Source organism: Tachyglossus aculeatus, chromosome 8 (assembly GCF_015852505.1).
Source record: "Tachyglossus aculeatus isolate mTacAcu1 chromosome 8, mTacAcu1.pri, whole genome shotgun sequence".
NCBI classification, from domain to species: Eukaryota; Metazoa; Chordata; class Mammalia; order Monotremata; family Tachyglossidae; genus Tachyglossus; species Tachyglossus aculeatus.
The window spans coordinates 15,849,507-15,874,856 of NC_052073.1; the positions used below are offsets into that span (position 1 = coordinate 15,849,507).

A 25,350-nucleotide genomic window follows, 5' to 3' on the forward strand; every position below is an offset into this window, starting at 1 on the left:
GTGTCTCCCCCTTTTAGACTGTGAGCCCACTGTTGGGTAGGGACTGTCTCTATATGTTGCCAACTTGTACTTCCCAAGCGCTTAGTCCAGTGCTCTGCACACAGTAAGCGCTCAATCAATACGATTGATTGATTGAGAGCCTTGAAGCTGAGAGTGAGGAGCTTTTGCGTGATTCGAAGGTTGACAGGCAACCACTGGGGATTTCTGAAGTGTGACAGGCCCAGAGTGTTTCTGTTAATTACATTTCTGTAAAAATATATAGGGACTGTCTCTCTATGTTGCCAACTTGTACTTCCCAAGCGCTTAGTCCAGTGCTCCGCACGCAGTAAGCGCTCAATCAATACGATTGATTGATTGATTTTATTTTGTTAACATGTTTTGTTGTCTCTCTCCCCCTTCCATCATCATCAATCGTATTGAGCGCTTACTATGTGCAGAGCACTGTACTAAGCGCTTGGGAAGTACAAATTGGCAACATATAGAGACAGTCCCTACCCAACAGTGGGCTAACAGTCTAAAAGGGGGAGGCAGAGAACAAAACCAAACATACTAACAAAATAAAATAAATAGAATAAGATATGTACAAGTTAAATAGAGTAATAAATATGTACAAACATATATCCAGGTGCTGTGGGGAAGGGAAGGAGGTAAGCTGGGGGGATGGAGAGGGGGACGAGGGGGAGAGGAAGGAAGGCCTCCTTCCAGTCTGTGAGCAGGTCCCTACCCAACGGCCTCCTTCATTCGATCGTATTTATTGAGCGCTTACTGTGTGCAGAGCACTGGGCTAAGCGCTTGGGAAGTACAAGTTGGCAACGTCTAGAGACAGTCCCTAGCCAACAGCGGGCTCACAGTCTAAAAGGGGGAGACAAAACCAAACATACTAACAAAATATGAGACCAGAACATGGCTGGTGTCTGTGGGTATGGAATTTGTCATCATACAGTTAGACAGCTGTTTCTGAGGGCCCATGGAGGAGGTTGCCAACTTGTACTTCCCAAGCGCTTAGCCCAGTGCTCCGCACACCGTAAGCGCTCAATAAAACACGATCGAATGAAGGAACGAAGGAGGAGAAGAGGGAGGTGAGGCAGGAAGGGGGCGAGGGGATGGAGAGCCTTGAGAGTGAGGAGTTTGGGGCGTGAGTCGAAGGTTGACAGCTTTGGAGGGTTTTGGATGGGTGATGGGCCCAGGGCGTTTGTGTTATTTATTGCATTTCTATGAAAAAAATATAAATCACCACACCACACGTTTGTGTTATTTATTGCATTTCTATTAAAAAAAATATAAATCTACCCACACCACACCACACCACACCACACCACACCACACCACACCACACCACACCACACCACACCACACCACACCACACCACACCACACCACACCACACCACACCACACCACCAATCTCGAAGGGCAGCTCCCTGAGGGGGCCCCCCGGGCGCGGCCCGCCGCTCTCGCGAGAAGTGCGTCCGGCGGGGGAGGAGGAGGAGGGAGGAGGGAGGAGGGAGGGAGGCTGGGCTGGGCCCGGCCCGGCCCGGCGGCCGGGGCTGGGAAGATGGCGAACGTGGTGCTGCAGTTCCAGGCCAGCGCCGGGGAGGCGGACCCGCAGGGCCGGCCGCTGCTGCTCCTCGGCCAGCTGCAGAACCTGCACCGGCTGCCCTGGAGCCACCTGAGGGGCAAGCTGCAGCCCCGGGTCACCGAGGAGGTCAGCGGGGCTGGGGCGGGGGGGGCAACCCAATTGATTGAATCAATCAATCGCATTTATGGAGCGCTTACGGTGTGCAGAGCACTGTACACTAACCGCTTGGGAAGTCCAAGTTGGCAACGGATAGCTTAGAACAGTGCTTTGCACATAGTAAGCGCTCAATAAATACGATTGATTGATTGATTGATTTAGACTGTGAGCCCACTGTTGGGTAGGGACTGACTCTATGTGATGCCAATTTGTACTTCCCAAGCGCTTAGTACAGTGCTCTGCACATAGTAAGCGCTCAATAAATACGATTGATTGATTGATTAACAAATGCCAGTATTATTATTATTATCATTGTATAGAGCCGGTCCCAACCCAACAGCGGGCTCCCAGTCTAGAAGGGGGAGACAGACGACAAAACCAAACATGTGAACAAAAATAAAATAGAGAATAGACTAGGAGAAGCCCCTCGCCAACCTAATGCTTCCCCGGGGGCTGAAGGGCCGTTAGGTCAATCAATCAATCAGCCGTATTTATTTTATTTTGTTTGGTTCGTTCCCCGTCTCCCCCTTTTAGACTGGGAGCCCGCTGTTGGGTAGGGACTGTCTCTAGATGTTGCCAATTTGGACTTCCCGAGCGCTTAGGACAGTGCTCTGCACATAGTAAGCGCTCAGTAAATACGATTGATGATGATGGTTTATTGAGCGCTTACAGTGTGCACAGCACTGGACTAAGCGCTTGGCAACACAGAGAGACAGTCCCTACCCAACAGGGGGCTCACAGTCTAGAAGGGGGAGACAGAGAACAAAACCAAACATAGTAACCAAATAAAATAGAGAATAGAATAGGAGAAGCCCCTCACCACCGGCTTGCCAACCTGCTGCTTCCCGGGGGCTTGAAGGGCCGTTAGGTCAATCAATCAATCAGTCGTATTTATTGAGCAATTACCGTGTGCCGAGCACTGTCCTAAGCGCTTGGCAACACATAGAGGCAGTCCCTACCCAACAGTGGGCTCACAGTCTAGAAGGGGGAGACAGAGAACAAAACCAAACATAGGAACAAAATAAAATAAATAGAGAATAGAATAGGAGAAGCCCCTCACCACCCGCTCGCCAACCTGCTGCTTCCCGGGGGCTGAAGGGCCGTTAGGTCAATCAATCAATCAGTCGTATTTATTGAGCGCTTACCGTGTTCAGAGCACTGGACTAAGCGCTTGGCAACACAGAGAGGCAGTCCCTACCCAACAGTGGGCTCACAGTCTAGAAGGGGGAGACAGAGAACAAAACCAAACATATGAACAAAATAAAATAAATAGAGAATAGAATAGGAGAAGCCCCTCACCACCCGCTCGCCAACCTGCTGCTTCCCGGGGGCTGAAGGGCCGTTAGGTCAATCAATCAATCAGTCAGTCGTATTTATAGAGCGCTTACCGTGTGCAGAGCACTGGACTAAGCGCTTGGCAACACATAGAGACAGTCCCTACCCAACAGTCGGCTCACAGTCTAGAAGTGGGAGACAGAGGACAAAACCAAACATATGAACAAAATAAAATAAATAGAGAATAGGAGAAGCCCCTCACCACCGGCTCGCCAACCTGCTGCTTCCCGGGGGCTGAAGGGCCGTTAGGTCAATCAATCAATCAGTCGTATTTATTGAGAGCTTACCGTGTGCAGAGCACTGTATTAAGCGCTTGGCAACACATAGAGACAGTCCCTACCCAACAGCGGGCTCACCGTCTAGTTCTCCACGGGGGACCTCGGCCCGCTGGGTTGCCCCGAACCAGGCCCGGAGGACAATTCATACACCAGGGAAACCCTCCCTCTCAGCCCCCCCTACCCCCCCCTCGGCATTTTCCTCTTTTCTTTCCCCATCGCCCCCACCCCTCCTCGCTCCTCCCCCGGAAAAATGCAGCCAGGAACCCGGAACCCCCGGGTGAACTGTGAGCCCACTGTTGGGTAGGGACTGTCTCTATATGCTGCCAATTTGTACTTCCCAAGCGCTTAGTACAGTGCTCTGCACAGAGTAAGCGCTCAATAAATACGATTGATTGATTGATTGATTGAAAGGCCTGGAGAGAAGCCGGCTGGGGCCGCAGAGCCGTCCGCGGAGGCCCCGAAGGGCAGCCGGGCCTGCTTGGGCTTTGGCAGCGGGAGAGGGCAGTGTCCTTGGCAGGGGGCAGAGGGCCACAGCAGGCCTCTCCTCCACCCGAGCGAGGGTGCAGAATCGGGCACAACGGGCGCTTCGGAGTGGGAGTAGTAATAATAATAATGTTGGCATTTGTTAAGCGCTTACTATGTGCAAAGCACTGTTCTAAGCGCTTGGGGGTGATACAGAGTGATCAGGTTGTCCCACGTGGGGCTCACAGTCTTCATCCCCATTTTACAGATGAGGTAACTGAGGCTCAGAGAATAATAATAATAATGATGATGGCATTTATTAAGCGCTTACTCTGTGCAAAGCACTGTTCCAAGCGCTTGAGAGGGATACAGAGTGATCAGGTTGTCCCACATGGGACTCACAGCCTTAAGCCCCATTTTACAGATGAGGTAACTGAGGCTCAGAGACTAATAATAATAATGATGATGGCATTTATTAAGCGCTTACTATGTGCAAAGCACTGTTCTAAGCGCTGGGGGGATACAAAGTGATCAGGTTGTCCCACGTGGGACTCACAGCCTTAAGCCCCATTTTACAGATGAGGTAACTGAGGCTCAGAGAATAATAATAATGATGGCATTTATTAAGCGCTTACTATGTGCAAAGCACTGTTCTAAGCGCTTGGGGGGATACAAAGTGATCAGGTTGTCCCACGTGGGACTCACAGTCTTAAGCCCCATTTTACAGATGAGGTAACTGAGGCTCAGAGACTAATAATAATAATGATGATGGCATTTATTAAGCGCTTATTATGTGCAAAGCACTGTTCTAAGCACTTGGGGGGCTACAGAGTGATCAGGTTGTCCCACGTGGGGCTCACAGTCTTCATCCCCATTTTACAGATGAGGTAACTGAGGCTCAGAGAATAATAATAATGATGATGGCATTTATTAAGCGCTTACTATGTGCAAAGCACTGTTCTAAGCGCTTGGGGGGGATACAGAGTGATCAGGTTGTCCCACGTGGGGCTCACAGTCTTCATCCCCATTTTACAGGTGAGGTAACTGAGGCTCAGAGAATAATAATAATGATGGCATTTATTAAGCGCTTATTATGTGCAAAGCACTGTTCTAAGCGCTTGGGGGGATACAAAGTGATCAGGTTGTCCCACGTGGGACTCACAGTCTTAAGCCCCATTTTCCAGATGAGGTAACTGAGGCTCAGAGAATAATAATAATGATGGCATTTATTAAGCGCTTATTATGTGCACAGCACTGTTCTAAGCGCTTGGGGGGATACAAAGTGATCAGGTTGTCCCACGTGGGGCTCACAGTCTTCATCCCCATTTTACAGATGAGGTAACAGGCTCAGAGACTAATAATAATAATGATGATGGCATTTATTAAGCGCTTACTATGTGCAAAGCACTGTTCTAAGCACTTGGGGGGGGTACAAAGTGATCAGGTTGTCCCACGTGGGACTCACAGTCTTAATCCCCATTTTACAGATGAGGTAACTGAGGCTCAGAGAAGTGACTTGCCCAAGGTCACACAGCAGACATGTGGCAGAGCTGGGATTCGAACCCATGACCTCCGACTCCAAAGCCCGGGCTCTTTCCACTGAGCCACGCTGCTTCTCGGGGGGGGAGGCCTTCTCCCCCCCCCGCCACCCCCACCCCGAGCGGAGCCCCACCACCCGCACCCTGCCCAGAAGGTCGGGCATTGATTCATTCATCCCCTCATTCTTTCATTCACGTGTCTGCTGTTGAGCCAGACAGTGTGGGGGTGCAACTCAGGACGGGCAAAGGCCAAGTTGGTAGCAAAGGAGTTGAGGCAGTTTTGTACCTGAGTAGACAGTCTGCTACTGACTTGTCAGGGGCACAAAATTTCCTGGTATTTAATGTTTAATTTTCAAGATGCACCCCGCGCACCTCCCCTCCCTGTGCCTTTTTCCAGCCGAAAATTGCCAGGGCTATCAATCAATCAATCGTATTTATTGAGCGCTTACTATGTGCAGAGCACTGTACTAAGCGCTTGGGAAGTACAAATTGGCAACACATAGAGACAGTCCCTACCCAACAGTGGGCTCACAGTCTAAAAGGGGGAGACAGAGAACAGAACCAAACATACCAACAGAATAAAATAAATAGGATAGAAATGTACAAGCAAAATAAATAAATAAATAGAGTAATAAATATGTACAACCATATATACATATATACAGGTGCTGTGGGGAAGGGAAGGAGGTAAGATGGGGGGATGGAGAGGGGGACGGGGGGAGAGGAAGGAAGGGGCTCAGTCTGGGAAGGCCTCCTGGAGGAGGTGAGCTCTCAGCAGGGCCTTGAAGGGAGGAAGAGAGCTAGTTTGGCGGAGGGGCAGAGGGAGGGCATTCCAGGCCCGGGGGATGACGTGGGCCAGGGGCCGACGGCCCCCCCCCCCCGGCTATGAAGCCGGGCCCCCAATTTGACTTTTTTCCCCCAGCAGGGAGGTGGGGAGGGAGGGAGATTTCAACACGTCACTGCTCCCACTCCACCCCGGTGCTGTTTTCAGGCTGCCTGTGCCTTCTTTGTACAGTGCTTGACATGGAGTTCATGTTTAACAAATGTCATTATTATTATGTATTAGTATTCTCTCCAGGTTTGTTTAAACAACTGGTTCCTTCCACCTTGGCCTCAGATGCCATTCCCAGGTCTGGATTAACACATCGACATTTTTTAGAACTCTGAAAGAGGTTGAAACGGTCTTTAAATGGCCCACTATTCCCCTGTAATCCCTCAGGGGAGCAGCGAAGGGCAGAGATACTAAAGGAGAGCAACACATTCCTATCTGCCAGAAGCTGTGATGTGCCCCCAACAATTGCAAGTATTCACATGCAGGCACACTATTATTCATTGTTTGATGCTTGCTTCTCTCTCTCCCTCCCTCTTGTTTTCTCTCTCCATCTGACTCAGCTATGGCAGGCCGCTTTAAGCACGCTGAATCCAAACCCCACAGATAGCTGTCCCCTGTACTTGAACTACGCCACGGTGGCTGCTCTCCCTTCCAGAGTGAGCCGCCACAACAGCCCATCGGCCGCACAGTTCATCACTCGTCTCGTGAGAAACTGTCTTCCAGGAGGTGCTAACAGGTGTATTCTGGTGAGTTATTTGGGGAAATGGCCCGCCACGCGCATGTCCTATCTATCTAGATCTTTTTAGACGGTGGGGAGGGGGAACCCTTTCTCGAGAAACTGTTCATTCATTCATTCATTAAATCGTATTTATTGAGCGCTTGCTATGTGCAGAGCACTGTACTAAGCACTTGGGAAGTACAGGTCAGCGACATATAGAGACCGTCCCTATCCAACAACGGGCTCACAGTCTAGAAGGGGGAGACAGGCAACAAAACAAAACACGTAGACAGGTGTCAAAGCCGTCAGAATAAATAGAATTACAGCTATGTGCACGTCATTAACAAAATAGAGTAGTAAATATGTACAAGTAAAATAGAGTAATAAATCTGTACAAATATGTACAAGTGCTGTGGGGAGGGGAAAGAGGTAGGGCAGAGTTGGGGATGGGGAGGAGGAGAGGAAAAAGGGGGCTCAGTGGAGGAGGTGAGCTCTCAGTAGGGCTTTGAAGGGAGGAAGAAAGCTAGTTTGGCGGATGTGTGGAGGGAGGGCATTCTAGGGCAGAGGAAGGACGTGGGCCAGGGGTCGACGGCGGGACAGGCAAGAACAAGGCACAGTGAGGAGGTTAGTGGCAGAGGAGCGGAGGGTGTGTTGCTGGGCTGTAGAAGGAGAGAACCCAGACTGATTCTAGGCTTTAAGCTCATCTCTAGCCAGTAAGCTCATTGTGGGCCAGGAACATGCTTACCAACTCTGTTATGTTATACTCTCCGAAGCATGTAGCACCGTGCTGTGCTCACAATAAGTGTTCAGTAAACTCGACTGATGGATTGATTGAGGCTGTTGTTAAATCTTCTTGTGTTAAATCTAGTTTACATACCTTGGGTCAGGCTGAGATTGGTTGTTTTTGCACCCAACTTTTTCCAGCCAGTGTCTACTCCCTTCAGAGTTGGTTTCCCCTTTGACATGGCAGTTGAGGCGTGGTCTCCCAACACTTAGCAGGAGAAATTAAGTAGTAACTCACATTTTAATTTCGGAGAACTTACCTGTTTTTGCCCAAGATCCACACCCAGCTTCCTCACTTTCTAAAAGTGTCACAGCTCCCTTCTCCTGCCCCATATTTGTGTTGCAGATGGTTTGTGAGCGTTCTGAAGTGTTTGCATCTGCCTGTGCGCTGGCCCGGGCGTTCCCCCTGTTCACACACCGCTCCAGCGCATCGAGGCGCACAGAGAAGAAGACGGTCACGGTGGAGTTTTTCCTGGTGGGGCAGAACAACGGACCGGTTGAAGTATCAACACTCAAAGTGGGTGCCTGTTTTTAGGTCCCTTCACTGAGGCCTCTCCTCGGTGAATGAGAATTTCTGAAGTAACCTAGCCCTGTTTTCTTTGAGTGGTCACAGTAATAATGAAAATAATTTTGATACTTAAGTGTTTTCTACATGCCAAACTCAGCGGTTTGGATTACTTGGCCTGGGTCAGGCTCTTCAGGGGCCGCAGGTGCGTTCAAACCTACCACTAAATTCCCACCCATAAAATCCCGGAAATCCCGCTCTCGTCCTTCCTCTCCATCCCCCAAGTGGAGAAGCAGTATGGCCTAGTAGAAGAAGCACAGGCTCTGGAGTCAGAAGACTTGGGTTTAATACCGTTTCCATCACTGTCCTGCTATGTGACCTTGGGCAAGCCACACAGAAACTGTACTTCAATTTGCACATCTGTGATTTGGGATTAAATACCCGTCCCCTCTCCCCCTTTGACTGTGAGCATCAAGTGCGATAAGGACTCTGGCTGATCTGATTGGGTTGTTTCTACCCCAGTAGTTAGCACAGTGCTTGGCACATAGTACTTCATAATACCCTTGTTATTATCAGCATTAAGGGCAAGCCCTCAAAGTGCTCTCTTCCTGGAGCTAGGGGTCAGACTAGAAATATCCAGTTTATGCAGAGCTCCAGTTTTTCTGCTTCTCCCTTCTTCCATTTTCTTGTCTTTGAATTCAGGAAAGTGGTCTGTACAGTTTAGAAGACCCAGCTTAAAGCCTTTGTCATCTTCCCTTCTTTGAGATACTTATCCAAAACTGTACCCCCAGGAATACTTGTCATATGAGAGCTAAAAGGTGGAGTATGAGACAGATGACTTTTGAATTCCATAGATAAGAACATCTTACCAAATGGGAATTCCTAATTTGACAGGTAGAAAGTGGAGTTACTGTGGGGTGGGAAGAACTGCACAGGCACATTTCATATCTGTCAGGCAGAGCACTCTGTCTCCTCTGATGCTTCTGGTTTTAATTACTGTGATAGAGCCTGAAGCTATCTCAGCCGATTAGATAGTGGAGAGGGGAGCTGGTGTCTCTACTGAAGAATCCCACATACAGTGGGATAAGTGATAAGGCTGGAGAAGCTAATGATAGGGTCAGGAATGCTAAGGTCTCCGACTGGTGTGCATTTTCCTCTTTTCTTTGGCTCTTTCCGAGTCAGAAGCTCATCTGTGTATTTCCCAACTCCTGCTTATCTTCGGGATGCCTTGAGGCTTTCAGACCAGAAACTCAGCTGACCCAGCTAGTCAGCTTTTTGGCTTGGCAGCCCCTGGGATGCAGTGGAGATAGAGGGGTGAAAGCAGGGGTAGCAGTCTTATTCAGCACATTCAGCAGGAGGCATGAAGTTAGAGAAAATGGCTGTGAGACTCCAGGTTTGTGGGGTTATTGTGATGAACCTGGAGAGAGCAGTGTAACGAGCAGTCCTCCTCGAAAGAAGATTCTGTTTAGCGTCTTGTGTGGGCTGTGAGCCTGGCCCATGGATCGTGGCTGGACTATGGTATTTATGGTCACTTCAGACCTGGAGCTGTGATCTATAATTTGGGTGTCACAAGTGGTACAGCTCACGGACAGTTTTGCACAGGTACAGTTGGTTCCTGGCTGACAGAACTATAAGTCCACTGAGATGAAAGTACAGATTAGTGCTGCCTGAAGACAGCTGGGCTTGCTTCCAACCATCCTTGAGCCCACTGCCTAAGGGCCCTGACTATGAGTCCACTGCCTCTGGGACTCGGTGTGAGTCCACCTGGATACCCATGTAGAGGGGGCCCATCCAGACTGACCAGGCTGGGGACCTGCCGAGCTGAGCTACAGCTTCTGGCCCCTGCGGGGTGTGCACCTGATTGCCTGGGCATCACTTCCACTGGTTTCATTTCCTGGTGTTAAAGTCCCATCGCAAGTCCATTCCCTGGTGATTGTTTTTAACTATTCTTTTTAGGAGCTGGCCCCTTGAGACCTCATTCTCTCTCTAACTTAGTTGCAGAAGTTTAACAATTAAACCTTAGCTAGCAGGAAATATGTGGTTTTTTATTGAGCAACTACTGTGTGCAGAGCACTGTACTGGGTATTTGAGAGAAAACAATAAAGCAAGGACACAGCCCTTGTCCTCAAAGCTTAAATCTAATATCCTCCTTTGCTGTATCATATTTCCCCAAAAGGGCATACCTGGTCCTGGAATCCTCCTCCTTTCTCTCCGTCGTGCATCTGCATTGTTTTTTCTGCCAAATCCCTATTCCTTCATTTATATTATATTAGCAGTCCTTTCCTCCAAAAGACATTCAGCAGAACACTCAGGAGGAGTAAGGGATTGGTTAGCTTTAGGCTCTCGTAGGATCCAAGGGAATTGAAGAATCAGCCAACTTGCAGGATCCGATGTTTTGCCTGTCGATTTTTTTTAATTTTTTATTTTTTGTTCAGTGTATTTTTCACTCTGGACAGGTTCTCCTTATGTGCTTTTTAAGTATCTGGGCATATAAAACTTGGTCGTGGTTCAAAATGTACTGAGCTGTGGAAACAATATTTTAAAAACCCTTGTACTCAGTGACTGATGTCTTGTGTTTGTATTTCTAGTGCTTGACAAGTGCAACTGAAGGTGTGAGGCTGGCAGCTCGCATCGTTGACACTCCATGTAATGAGATGAATACTGATAACTTCATTGAGGTTTGTCCTCTCCAGCCATGTTGGGGCTCTGGGCTGGAGAGTGTATTAGGGCTTACTAAACGAGCTTTGTAGTCTATTAATCATCTCACAAAAGATTTCCACCGCTTGGCATTCCTTGCAACTTTCCCAAAATGAGCTGTGTTTCAGACGAGGAACTCTCTACAAGACTGCATTAATCGAGCCTCAACTAGAATCTTTGGTTCTGGTTGAAGATTGTCCTTTGTCTTTGTGAAACTGAGCCCAGCAGAGACAAACTGATTAAATATACTACAGGGTTTAAGGTATTCTTTCCTGTTTACTGCCTCCCCCTAAAGCTGGGAAAATGAAAAAAATAATTCTTTGCTTTTCATTCTCTGTTTTGGCCAAGCCAAAAGCATCAGCACTTTTGTGGCTTTGCCCAGAGCAGAGGGTTAGCAGTGTTTAACCATACAGTGCACTTGAAGCAGTTTTTCCCTCTTCTGTGAAGTGGTTGTTCAGCGTTTCTTTTTGTGTTTTCGTGAATACTCCAGGAAATTAAAAAAGTTGGGAAAGACTTGGGGATAATTCCCAGCGTTGTTCGGGATGAAGAACTGAAGAAGAGAGGTTTCGGAGGTGAGTAGCCCTCTGTGGCCAGCCAGTGGAGGGTGGGGCCCCAGAGCAGAGCAGGGTTCATCCTGTTTAAGTTGGGCTCTGGGGCCCACTCCATCACCACCACTGTTTGGAGTTTCACCACTCAGACCCCACTGTCTCTCTTGGCTTGAGGCTTAGACACCAAGGTAGACCCTCAAATGGAACATCCCCAGCTCCTCCGTTTTGCACCAAATACAGGACGTTGGAAGTTCTCTCGGGAGATTTGTTAGCCTGGCAAACCCCATGTAGAAAGCCATCTTGTGGCGTTAACATCCAACTAGAATGAGAGTCAGTGGTGCCCTAGTTCCTCCAGGTGATTCTGATCATGCGGTTGGCAGGTAGAGCTGGAGTGAACGATCCCTTTTCTCTTCTCTTTCTCTCTCCTCCTTGCATCTCACTAGGAATCTATGGCGTTGGAAAAGCTGCCCTACACCCACCAGCTCTGGCAGTTCTCAGCCACACACCCGAGGGGGCCACCCAGACCATCGCATGGGTGGGCAAAGGCATCGTGTACGACACCGGGGGCCTCAGCATTAAAGGGAAGGTAAGAGTCAAGGCCTTCATGTCCTTTTGCAGGAGGAACGTGTCTGTGGGGAGAGTCTCTCTGTGGTGCCTTGAAACAGGAGGAATTTCTCACTGGGGTCCGACATTTGAGTTGCGGAGAATTGGGGGGCAAAATTGGATACGTTTCTTCCCCAAGTTACCTTATGTTCTTTGAGTTGTCCTCACCTTGAGCAAAACAGATTTTGTTGTTACTTATCACCCTAAAATAGAAAGGAACAAAGGGAAAGGTATCTGGAAATAGTGAGTTCTCCTGTAGTGTGGGAATGTTGTCCCTGGGGAGCCTTGAGTTAGAGAACTCCCGGCACTCATGCTGGGTCTGATTCCACCTGCCTGACAAAACTGTTTCTTCCAGTATTGCATCAGGCTGTATCTAGACAGATGTGCAATATTAGAAGAACTTTGCCTAAGTCTCACAGTAGCATTCCGTCCAAAACACAGAATTAAAATAGACTCTATGGCACGACTGACTGCATAAGTACAATAGAACTATACAGTAGAACACAATAATTCTATTTTGAAAGACCTGGTATAGTGTAAAGTCATATTATATAAACCATCAGGAATATTAGGGAGTTGGATTTCATAGTTTAAAAAAAATAGCTGCTTAAAAACAGTTAGTGTTTAAGTGGGGTAATATATTCCTTTATCTCTGTGCCTATGTTGTGTGCCCCTGGTGTCTTCTGATTTGGAGAATGTGTTTATCCACGTCTGTCTGTTTATATGTGTCCCTCCTGTGTGGGGGTTATGGTGTTCAGCCTTAAATCCGAATATAAACCATGGCATTGCTGGGTCTGACCAGTTCATTCTGGTATTCTGCCTCCCCCAGAGCCAAGAGGCTGTTGGGAAGAGCAGTGTGAGAGTTGCGTTCCTGACATCCATCCCCTATTAGGGCCGTACTGTCCAGCTTTTCCCTCTACATCCTTAACCTTCCCATTCAATAATTTATCCAAATCCCTCTTGAACCTACTGATATTTTGAGGCTTTCCAACTCACTGTGGGATTGATTTCCACGTATGTACCACCTGCTATATGCCTCAGTATTTCTCTTGTTTTTGTGTATTTTGAATCTGATGCGCCTGTCTCTCACTTTTCTTGCTGTTTCTCTAAATATGAGTGAGAAACAGAACCTGCTGTTACCTGTCCTCCCCGACTACCTTTCCTGTATGTTCTGCTCACGGGGAACAATTTAAAGTTAACCAAGCCCATCTAACCTAATCCACAGTAGAGTAAAAGCTTCCTGTGTGAGATCAAATCTGCATTCCTTTGGAAGGCTTTGGATAAACAGAGGACTTGGAAAACAGAATCCTTGGTAAGGAGTCCCCTGTTCTTTGAGAAGGTGGGACTGGAGAAAAGCACCATTGACGTGTTTTTTAATTGCTCTGTGAAAATTTACTCTCTACAGTGATTTCCTGTAATTTTTTAACTGACGGTCATCATCCCTGTAATAATGACAACTGGTATTTGTTAAACACTTTCTATGTGACAAACACTGTACTGAGCACTGGGGTAGATGCAAAATAATCATGTCGGTCATTTTGAATCCCTGTCCGCATAGGGCTCATGGTATATGGGGGAGGGAGACGATGGATTGAATCCCTATTTCGTAGATGAGGAAACTGAGGCACCAAGAAGTCAAGTGACGTGCCTTAGGTCACACAGAAGAGACATGGCAAAACCAGTCTTAGAACCCAGATCCTTTGACTTCTGAGCCTTTGTTCTTTCCTCTAGACTACACAGCTTTTCATGTGAACTGTCAAGGAAGGAACCATAAATCTGGGAAAATATTTTTCCCCCAGCAAAACATGTATCTTGAGAATGCCGGCTGGAGCTGTATTTTTATTTGTCGAATTTCTTTATTACTGAAGAAATCATTCTCTCAAGAGTCAGATCCAAATTGTGAGAGTTTACAGATGTCAGATGATATTATTTTCCCAGACATTGTTTGAAGCCAACAACAAAACAATCCCATGGCTGTCTATTGAAGAACATGATTAAAATGTTGGTGATTCATTATTGTTTTCTCTATACTCAAGAATCAAAAGTTCTATCTTTTACATATCCTGAATACAGGCCAAATGATGTTTTCCCTTAGATAAAACAGCCTGATCGCCTTCCCTTCCCCAGGACTCTTATTCTCTCGGGTACAATAAACAACCGATAGAAAGAGTCTGAATATTAGCCACGTGGAGCTCCCCAGACAGATATTTTAAAAGCATCCTTCTTTTGCCTGTTCAGCCTTTTGTCCTGACCATTGCTTGTGGATCCAAAACTGCTCATGCAAGTAGTTTTACCCACAACTGACAAATTGTGGGCGTAATCAACTTTTTTACTGTCTTGAGTAATTACAAGCGAACACACTTTGGAGCCCACAAAACAATTGCAAGACCTAAAAGGGGCCTGGGGACTGTGGGGGAGGCCCTTTTAAGGACTCGCTGAACATATATTTCTGTAAGGGGCTGGGATGGCCGAAAGAGTGATGTACCATTTTATTACCCATATGCTTGAACAGACAACCATGCCGGGCATGAAGAGGGACTGTGGAGGAGCCGCTGCTGTTTTGGGAGCCTTCAAAGCTACAGTCAAGCAAGTGAGTAAAACTTAAATGGGGCTCTTTAATGACGCCCCCATTGTCTTCCGCTTCTTTCGGGCCGATTCCTGACACTGTATACCCTCTTCAAAACCTTCCATTGGAACCAGAAAGAACGATGAAAGAGGTTGAGTTCCAGTTTTTTTTAACAAGTTGCACGTTTCCTGGTGTGAGCAGCCCTCTGTTTTTTGTCCCGATGCTTCATTTTCTTCTTCTTCCTCTTCTCACAAATCTGCTGCCCTGGCCCTTAGGGAGGACAAATTGAAGTACCTGTTATTTTAGCAGTCAGAAGCTAGCGGGCACCTCACGAAGCTTATCATGGGATGGGCAAGACTCTGCTTCTCAAAGAGGAAGGTTTTGGCTACAGGTAGGGGTGTTCTCCATCTGAACAGATAGAGTGGTCTTCGGAATATAGTGTTTTCTGGTTTACTGGTAAGCTGTTAGGCTGCTCTGCAGGGCAAAATAATTTTCTGGCAAGAAACAAGAAAAGGTGCACTGGGCACTTTGAATCAATTACCCTTTCTGGCACTGGATCTGGACTTAAAGTTCTGGCCTGGAGTCTGGGGGTTCCTAACTACTTCCCCTTCTCCCCGCCATTAAATATTTTAAAGTGATAGTCACTTTCCCATATTGGATTTCATGACTGTGAATGCTCCTCGGCGTCATTTAAAGCGTGACGAGGGGTAACTGCGGTGCCTTAGAGGTCATCCCGGTGGATGTCTATGGGTCTGTTGGAACACCAGCCCTCAGTCCTCGTTCTCCGAATGGTCAGCGATGGCGGGATGCATTGTGGTGGCCTGGCAGAAGCAGCAGGTACCTAGTAGGACTGTTTGTTCTGGATCTGATGGGGGGAACAAGTTGTTGTCCGCCCGGTGGGCCGGGGCTCTGATTGAGAGGTCTGGAATGGAAGGAAAGGGATTGCTTTCTGCAGAATCCTGCCTTCAGTTGGGCTGCCGCCACGGCCTTGGCTTAACCGCAAGATGGGTTTCTAGTGGATCTCGGAAAGAGAAATCAATCTCATGTCTATTATATTGTTTCAACACGGAGCCAGCAGTTCATGGTTCAGCAAGGAGTTGACTGTCATTTTCTTATTCTGACCAGATGGAAGGAGATCAGCAGCATAGCTCTAGTTCTGGAAATAGAAACTCTGAACTGTTTTGAATAAAACTATATAAATGCAGCCAGAGGGACCCCGTTCCCCTTGTAAATCAGCAGTAACTATGACTTGCTGACAAGCAGCAGTTGCCTCCAAGAAGTATCCAGGGTTTGAGGAATGTTTGTCACCAAAGAATAACGGGGGGATCCAATCGAAGGCCTGCCAGGCTGTGGTGCTCACGCACCAGACTCATCTCAGCCTTTTATTATGGCTCTCACTCTGTGTCCCGGCCTTCCCTGGGCTGTTTGATGTTAGAGGGAAATAAACCCCATAGATTTATCAGTGGAACCTTACAATTGGAAACAGATTATGAAACACTGGGAGCAGCTAAGTTGTAGCCTGGTAGGGTCTCCTCTCTTTTCCTCCACAGCTATCAGTCACATGCAGAATGTCACAGACCAGAGAATATTAGCTGAAATGGCTAGATTAAACCCTGCTTTCTAAGAAAACCACGGTTCTTGAAGGATGTGAGTTCTTGCCTATTTCCCATTTTTGTTAGGAAAGCCATTCCTAAGGAGGTGTGCAAAATCCAACACTGAAAACCTCTAGTGAAAATGTCAGGCAATGCCAGGCAGACGGTGTTTCTTGGGGAGGGTCATGAGACACTAGGAGCTCTTTAGGGACTTGTACCCCAGATACTGAAGAATCACCAAAATGGGAAACAATGGAGGGGGAGAGTTCAATTAGCACCTCACCTGTCCACTGTCTTTTATTCAAAAGTGCTGAGCAGATTTCTTAAAAATCCTATGTAGACTGTGGGCTTGGCAGGCCTTGCCCATATGATGTGGTCGGCTCAGCAGGAGGAGGTGAGGGTTAAGGTACTTTCCATGCCAGCCTACTGCTGGATTTGATTATACTAGGAAAATTCTCTTCTGAACAACAGAATGAGAGTAGGTCTTGTTGAAATCAACAGTCTGCTTTGTGAAAATGCTGGCTCATTGGGACAGGAAATCAGAGAACTAGGGCTCGGATCTTGGGATCAGCATGGAAGACAGGGGCACAGACTCTGGCCTACCCCGGGTTTACCCATTATCATCCTGGGATATGCAGTTTTTGGTCCCATCTGTGGCCTGACTCGGGTCATATCAGTCATTCAGTGGTGGTTGAGCCCTTACTGTGTGTAGAGTGCCGACTTAAGCTCTTGGGAAGGTACCGTTATGTTGGTAGACATAATTCCAGCCCATAAGAAGTTTACAATCTTAGGAAGTGTAATGCGCACTTCCTTTTCTTATATACCACAGAAGTGGTCTGAATTCAGAATGCCGGTGGATTCAGCACTGCCTCGGTTTCTTTAGTGGGTGGCCTTATCAAGAATGATTCCTAATGACCCCAGCCACCGGGCTGATTGGGGTGGTGGAGGCGACAACAGTCAGTGTTTGTAGATGAGAGGGAGGGATAGGTGGTTTGGAGGGATGGGGCGGGAGAGGGAGGGATAGGTGGTTTGGAGGAAAGGGGCAGGAAGCAACAGGTAACCAGCTCTGGCACATATGAGCCAGGACCTGGGAAACCATGAAGTGATGGGCCAGTCTTGGGATCTGGGCTGGCCTAGCCAGAAGCCACGTGGTCAGTGAGCCAGCTGGCTCGATTTCTTTCTCTCTTTAAGGAGCTCAGGATTTGGTGTGGGGCTCGTTTATCGTTTCCCAAACCTCTTCCTCTCACCCACCCCCACCCCAACCCTCTCCAAGTTTTGTCAACTCCAGAATCCAGTTGTTGATGGGCTGGAAGAAAGACCTACACATATTGGGAGTGGGTTGAGGAAATAAGGAAACCCCAAATTAAACCATTGTTATAACTGAGCTGCAATTAAAAAGTCAGTGGGACATATTCAGCTTCTTGAAGGGAAAATGTTTTTCCTTGGTTCCCAACCAGGTAAGTTACCCTAAAGTGATGTTTTTCAGCACCTGTTCTGTTGTTGTACTACTGAGCCGTTCCCTCAGTCTTCATATGGAATTGCGTCCTGGGGATGTATTTTGTGTCCAAGGATAATTAACTGTCAGAATGTTGAACAAATATTTCTCATCCAATTTCACTTTCTGCAATATTACCAACTGGAATGTTCCAGGGAATCAGCCCAGCATACTTAGAGTTTCTGCCCAGCCTGATCCCTGTCTCTTTTTGGGCCAGATACATCCTGACTTGGAGGAGAAGGGACAGGGAGGGCTTCTCCCCTGTGCGGGGTATCTCTTGTGTGGGTTGCCATCACGGCACAACGAAGATCTGTAGTCTCAGCGGTATTCCCCCCGTATTTCCATGCTTACACAGCCCTGCTGCAGTGCCACAACCTCCAAGGCCACTGTTCCCACCTTTACACCCCAGGGGTGGTCAACTTGGACCAACCCTTGTCCAGCGTGAGCTTGTGCAAGAAGGAAGTCTATCAGAATTCCCAGGGACCGTGTTTCTCCTTTGGGGAGGTGCCAGTGGGCACCCGTGAAAAGAGGTTCTGGTGGGATGGGAGGAAGGTCAGAATGAGCATAGAACTGTTGGCCGGGTCTTTCTGGTGGGAATGATTTTAATACCTAAGTTGCTTTTGCGAGTGAGGAAAAGGCTACAGGCAACAGCAGGCAGGAAGGGGAAAACGGGGCCTGCTGTGAGTGAAAAAGCCATTTCCGAGTATGCCTCACCTAAGCAGGAAACTCCAGCCACCCCGGTCACTCTGGGGTCAGAAGTAATTCTCAGAAGCTTCATTGTACCGTGGGTTTGGGTGGATTTTTCTGCAGTCGGCCAACTCCCTGGAAGTGCTGTTTTCAAATGTGGTCTCTTTGCCACAGCTAAAACCCCAGTTGGGCTTAATATCCATGTTAATGGGCTTTGAATTTTGCTGAGAAAGTTGTAGCAGTGCCAGTGGATATATTTTATGTGAAGCTTTTGAGCTCATAATAGCATTTCTTAAAGAACGAATTTTACCACAAGTCTCCATCCTTTAAGTCTCTTTCTCTGTGGGTCCAGTCTTTTAAATCATATTAAGGGTGTAAGGTGCCCCAGGCTGGTAATTCACAAGATTCCCTTTGGCTTTTTACACCTTCTGTGTGTTATTATAGGGTTTCAAAGACAACCTTCATGCTGTGTTCTGCCTGGCTGAGAACTCGGTGGGGCCTAATGCCACAAGACCTGATGATATCCACGAGCTGTATTCAGGAAAGTAAGTTATCTCTACACTCATTAGGGTGAACAGGGCCTTCAGCCCTTGAATTCACAGTTACACCTTCACTCCACTCACCCATCTCTCTATCAAAAGCACCATTTCTAAAGCAGCTTGCTTCTAAGGGTGGATGTGCATCAAAGTGTATCCACACTAGCTGAACCAACTGCAAGGTTTCTGAATTTTCAGCAGTTGTGGAGAATCTGTCACCTCAAGTTCCCCACTGTCTTAGTGCACAAGATTGTCATTTCGGTAGCATATTGAAAACATGCAGTTGTTGATGTAGGTGTCTCTGTATTGGTCAAAATTATTTTTTTATGGTATTTACTGGGCACTTACTGTTTGCAGAGCACTGTACTAAACACTTAGGAAAGTACAACAGAGTTGTGCTCAATAAATACGATTTAATGAATAAATGAATGGTCCCTGACAACAAGGAGTTAGCAGTCTACAGAGAGAGGCAGACATTAAATTGTTGTGAGGATGGAGTGAGTATCAGAAGTGCCCAACCGTGTTCATAGATGAGACAGAGGGGAGGACACATTAGGGAAATAAAGAAAGGGCTTAGTTTTGGAAGTCCTCATAGAAGTGTGATTTTTAGGAGGGTTTGTAGGTGGGGAGAGTAGTGGACTGTCAGATATGAAGGAGGAAAGAGTTCCAGCATTGGTCAGTGACCAGATAAATGGGCCTAAGGTACAGCGAGAGGAGCAGACTGGGCAGATTGTATTTTGGTAAGAAATTAGGGAAGTCAGGTGAGATGAGAAAGAGGTGATTGGATGCCTTAAAGCAGATGGCAAGGCGTTTGTTTCGTGCGGAGGTGGGTGGGCAACCACTGGATTTTTTTGAGGAGTGGGGAGATATGGACTGAATGGATTTTCAGAGAAATGATCGAGGCAGCAGAGTGGAGTCTGGACCGGGAAGCTCAGTGAGAAGACTGACTAGCGAAAGTGGGAAATGACGAGAGCTTTGATCATTTTGGATGGAGGAGAAAGGGTGGATTCTAGAGATGCGAAAGTAGAACCTGCAGGATTCTGTGACAGATCGAATGTGTAGGTTGACTGAGAGAGATGAGTTGAGAATAATGCCAAGGTTTTAGGCTGGTGAGATAGGGAATATGACAGTGCTGTCTACAGTGATAGGAAAGTCAAGGGGAGAACAGAGTTTGGGTGGGAAGATGAGGAGTTTTGTTTTAGACATGTTAAGTTTAAGGTGTTGGCAGGACATCCAAGTGGAGATGCAGGTAGCCAGGGACTCTCGTGACTCCCTGATGATTCATTATGGGGTGGGGGTTAAACTTGAATAACAGTGGCCCACTCTTCCTTGCTTAAAGATGCTTACAGTCAGAAATAGACATGTGTTGCTATTTACAACTCCTAAGATAGTTCTGGGTTAAATGTGATTAGCATTCAGTACAGTGACTGGCACATAGTAAGCATGTAACAAATACTGTTATTATTCTTCATCAGTTTCTATTACGTTCCCAGTGTAAATCATACTGTTCCAAGCCCTGAATAACAATAATGATGGTATTAAGTTCTTACTATGTGCCGAGCACCGTTCTAAGTACTGGGATAGGTACAAGGTAATCGGGTTGTCCCACATGGGGCTCACAGTCTTAATCCCCATTTTACATTAACTGAGGCATAGATAGGTTAAGTGACTTGCCCAAAGTCACCCAGCTGACAAGTGGATATAGGGAAGATCTGGGCCTTCCTTGATAGGAACTGTATTTGTTTTGAGAGAGACTTAGGTTGAGCCTTCTGGGAGAGCCGAGCTTTGAGGCTTTCATTCAGAGTCCAAGAGTTCCTCAGGTGAAGATGTCTCTGTTTATCTTGCTCCCTCCCCACCCCTGTCCTGTCAGCTCCCTGGCCTATGATGACATTATTCATTCATTCAATCGTATTTATTGAGCGCTTACTGTGTGCAGAGCACTGTACTAAGCGCTTGGGAAGTCCAAGTTGGCAACATATAGAGACGGTCCCTACCCAACAGCGGGCTCACAGTCTAGAAGGGGGAGACAGAGAACAAAACAAAACATATTAACAAAATAAAATAAATAGAATAAATATGTACAAATAAAATAGAGTAATAAATACGTACAAACATATATACATATGTACAAGTGCTGTGGGGAGGGGAAGGAGATGGGGGATTCATTCAATCCATTTGAATTTCAAAGCTTTCATTCAAACGCTATCGCATTCAAGTATGGCGGGGGCGTTTAAAAAAAAAGTGTTCCAATCTCCCTAGGACTGTGGAAATTAACAATACCGACGCAGAAGGCAGGCTGGTGCTGGCCGACGGAGTTGCCTATGCCTGCAAGGACCTGGGAGCTGATATAATCCTCGACATAGCAACTCTCACCGGAGCTCAGGTTTGTCAAGACAAGACCCAAAAGTACCCATAATCTCTTAATTGCCGCCCCGGTGCACGTCTCATCTCAGCCCGGATGGCACTGCTTAAAGCTGGGGTTTGTTGTGGGGAAGAGAGGACGTTGGGAGGCAGGGTGGCGTATTCCACCTCGAGGGTGTGGTGGGTGGGAGACCTGTCGAGTCCTGCCTGAGTGGGAGAGCCGTGGCTGTGTAGAACTACAGCCAGGAACAATCCTAAATGCCTCAGGCATTGCCTTGTCTCCCCGTAGGGAATTGCTACAGGGAAATACCACGCCGCCGTCCTCACAAATAGTGCAGAGTGGGAGGCGGCCTGCGTGAAGGCTGGGAGGAACTGTGGAGATCTGGTGCACCCCCTGGTCTACTGCCCCGAGCTGCACTTCAGTGAATTCACCTCTTCTGTAGCCGACATGAAGAATTCTGTGGCGGTAGGCTTATTTCCAGAGGGGTTGTTTGGGTGTTTGAGTGGGTGGCTTGTAGTAAGAGAACCTTGCATAGAGAGAAATCCATTTTCCTGGCCCTCTTGCCTCCATTTAAAGCAGAGGGCCATGGTGGCAGAGAGGACCTTAGCCTAGTTTTAAGTTGCACTGATCCCAGGGGCTAAGCCTGTGCCTTTGTCCAGCAGAGTGAGAGGAGCCTGGGCAACTCCTGTCAGACTGCCATCTCAGGCTGAAATGCTGAAGGGGAGGGAGAGGGGAGATGAGGAAGTGACGTGAAGCTTCCTGGAATGGGCCCTGGTAATGGTTGGCCTGCTAAGCCTGTTTTGGTGGAGCTCTTCTGTTTCCAAGTTCCATTTTGTTAACAAATTTGTTGTGGCAGTCAGTTGTTAATGTGGTTGTATTTGTCTGCCCCCGCTTAGGTTGTGAACCCCTTGTGGGACAGGCACTGTTATGCCTGTATTTACCTCAGTGCTTAGCACTTTGTTTTCTACAAAGTGGGTGCCATATAAAATATCTTTCTAACTGAGCTCAGTGACTAAGGGCAAAAGTTACCTTTAACTATGAAAAAAAGATACAGTTCAGGTTTGTCCACTAGTTTTTACAACTCCTACTGTGTGAAAGGCAAGTTTGACCTGTTGGACATTCTTGTCCATTTCCCTTTCAGGACCGGGACAACACCCCGAGCTCTTGTGCTGGGCTCTTCATTGCATCTCACATTGGCTTTGACTGGCCTGGCATATGGGTCCATCTAGATATTGCATCTCCAGTCCATGCAGTGAGTCTTCCCACTTTCTCTCTTCGCTTCATTACTCCATGACTGTTTCCTATGAGTTACTGAGGCTTCCTTAAAAAGCCTTGCCCCAGCGTTTCCACTTGTTAGCTGCTTCTTCCCCATCTTTGATGTGGTTACGGGGCCACTTATTTAATTCTAAAGAAAAGTTTTTCTGCTAGCCTCCTTTCCCTATGACCACCAAATCATTCTAGTCAACTCTGAGCTTCGTAAGCCATGCTCTGAATCTTAGGTGGTGCCTTGGCAAATGTGAAACCTTGTTACTTCCCTTTTCCAATTCTTGCTTGTGTTGTGGGTAAATTTCTAGCTACAGTGAATCACCCCTAAAGGACAAGTAGCATCTGACTCTGCCCACACAATGAAGGGTTGAAAGCCACCTGGCCATCACCTCCTGCTCCTCACCCAAACTGAAAGTTGGAATTGGGAAGGGGAAGTGAAAAGACAACTTGCCCAGTGCCCAGTTTGCCCTGGATCAGCTCTGAACCCTCCATGATTCCTGTGGTTGGTGTGAGAGTGGAAAGAGGGGCTGCCCCAGGGCTTTTTGCGTAGCCAGGACTAGGCCTCACTTTTAGGGTGGCTGATGGGCACTTCTCAACATTTAGTTCTGCCAAAAGCTAAATATAATTAAGGATGCTCAACAGTGTGACCTTTTACTTATGTACATACATACATGTACACACGCATACACACACACACACACACACACACACACACACACACACACACACACACACACATAGACTGGGGCAAAGTGAGGAAGAGAGAGAAAGTGGGGAGAGAGGAAGGAGGAAGAGTGAGAAGGAAAGAGACATCAGGCAGATGGAGGAGAGTTGGAGATGTGGACAGAGACAGAGGGCTTAGTGGAAAGAGCACAGGCTTAGGAGTCAGAAGTCATGGATTCTAATACCAGCTTCTCCACTTATCAGCTGTGTAGGACTTTGGGTAAGTCACTTAACTTCTCTGTGCCTGTTACCTCATCTGTAAAATGGGAATTAAGACTGTGAACCCCACGTGGGACAATGTGATTACCTTGTTTTACCCCAGTGTTTAGAACAGTGCGTGACACATAGTAAGCACTTAACAGATACCACTATTATTATTATTTAGCATGGGAATTGAGTCATGCTTGTCCTGTATCAAGATCTAGGGGGTTTCTAGAGGTACTGGGAATATTCCTCCTAGAAATCAGAAGTTTCCTTTCTCCTTAGTGTGCCTAGTCCACATAAAAACAGCATATATCTATAGAGTTCTCCAAACTTACATTTGTCAGTATTTCAGTCCCACCTAGAACAGGACTTCTGCCTGCAAGCATCCTCTGCAAGTATTAGGTTGGAGGGAGCCCTCCTTAGCCACCGAGTTCTCCCTCATCATCAGCGCCTGGACCACAAACCAGGTCCAGAGAGTCTTTTTCGGAGTCATGAGACACATTGTTCAAAAGCCACAACTAGAAACTAGCACTGGGAAGGAACAATCAGGGAGCAGAACATAGGGGCTGAAAGAAAGAAAATTAGTTAATGAGTTGATTTAAGACAGGCCACTGGGGCAGGGGTCCCTTTTTTGTCCAACTAAACTTCTCCCATTTGGTCCTAGGGTGAACGAGCCACGGGCTATGGTGTAGCCCTCTTGCTGTCTCTGTTTGGTCAGGCCTCTGAGGATCCACTACTGAACCTGGTATCTCCTTTGGGGGGGGATGTAGACTCTCAGGGTGATGACATGGAGCGAGATTCAAAGAGAAGACGTCTGGTGTAGGGTTCTCTTGGCCATTGGCTAATGGAGTAATGATGCAGTATCTATTACCTCACTTTGCACTGATTAATGTTAAGCAATTGAAAGAATACACATTACAGATGGGAATTTTGTTTTCTGTCAATTATTTCCTACTTGGTGGAGAAAAAAAAAGCCTATTCTTTCATTTGGGGTTTGTTTATTTCTTCTGTTTTGGTTTTGCTTTTCCAATTCACGGTTTTCACAGTTTATCTAATAATTATGCCCTTTGGCTTTGCAGACTTCCACTAACTCCTGAGAGCAATGACAAATATTGAACGTTGTACAATTTCACCGTGTTACTTAAATGCATGCAAAGCTCTGGGGCTAAACAGTTGGAGCTGTTGCTCAGCCCTAAGGTCTGGTTTCCCTCAGCTGAGTCACAGCTTTCCAAGCCCAAGGTTCTTCAGGAAACACCATGATGACCTTTCTGCTCTCTCCAAAGTGCACCGGTGAGGAAGGAGCAGATTGTGCCAGGTTGCTGGCTTGTTTAGCCAGCAGCAGAGGTAGTTATGCTTAGCAGATTATAGCCAAATTAAAGGCTGAAGGTGTCTTGTCTACTGTGAGTGAGGTGCCACACCTGCCCCCTTCCCATGCGTTTGCCAGATAAGCCACTCCCCACTCCAGGCAGTGCGAGCTACTGACACCAGAGAGAAACGTAAAGCGCTCGGAACTCTAAATAAGATCGATCTGTAGCGTGACATGACTAATTATATAGAATTCTTTTAAGGCTTTATTAAATCCAGCTGCAAAAATCTCTCATGATTTCCATGGCTTCAGTTTCTTTTGGGGGTGGGCAGAGAGAACTGATTGGGATGACCAGGGATTGGGCCATGGGGCTTGAGATAAAATAACCCAACTCACCCTCACTGCTACCCCTGTGCTTGCCGGTTTAACCTGTGAGTGCTAAGGGAGACAGGGACTGGGCCTGCTGTGAATGCATTGTATTTACCCCAGTCCTTGGCACATAGTAAGTGCTTAAATAGAATGGTCATTATTATTTTCTAGTCGGTATGTTGCTTGATGACAGGGTAAGACCCACTCATCCA

The 25,350-nt window shown here is 47.2% G+C and overlaps 1 protein-coding gene across 1 annotated transcript; it reads left to right on the plus strand.

Moving 5' to 3' along the window:
- Nucleotides 1-1,523: 1,523 nt before the first annotated feature.
- NPEPL1 (aminopeptidase like 1) lies at nucleotides 1,524-25,061 on the plus strand. The gene is made up of 12 exons (XM_038750269.1): nucleotides 1,524-1,703; nucleotides 6,739-6,924; nucleotides 8,026-8,196; nucleotides 10,773-10,862; nucleotides 11,372-11,453; nucleotides 11,873-12,015; nucleotides 14,545-14,622; nucleotides 18,817-18,917; nucleotides 21,168-21,291; nucleotides 21,559-21,735; nucleotides 22,412-22,522; nucleotides 24,128-25,061. Exons 1-12 carry the CDS (start codon nucleotides 1,554-1,556, stop codon nucleotides 24,284-24,286), a joined length of 1,572 nt encoding a protein of 523 aa, XP_038606197.1. The 5' UTR covers nucleotides 1,524-1,553; the 3' UTR covers nucleotides 24,287-25,061.
- The last annotated feature ends 289 nt before the right edge of the window (nucleotides 25,062-25,350 follow it).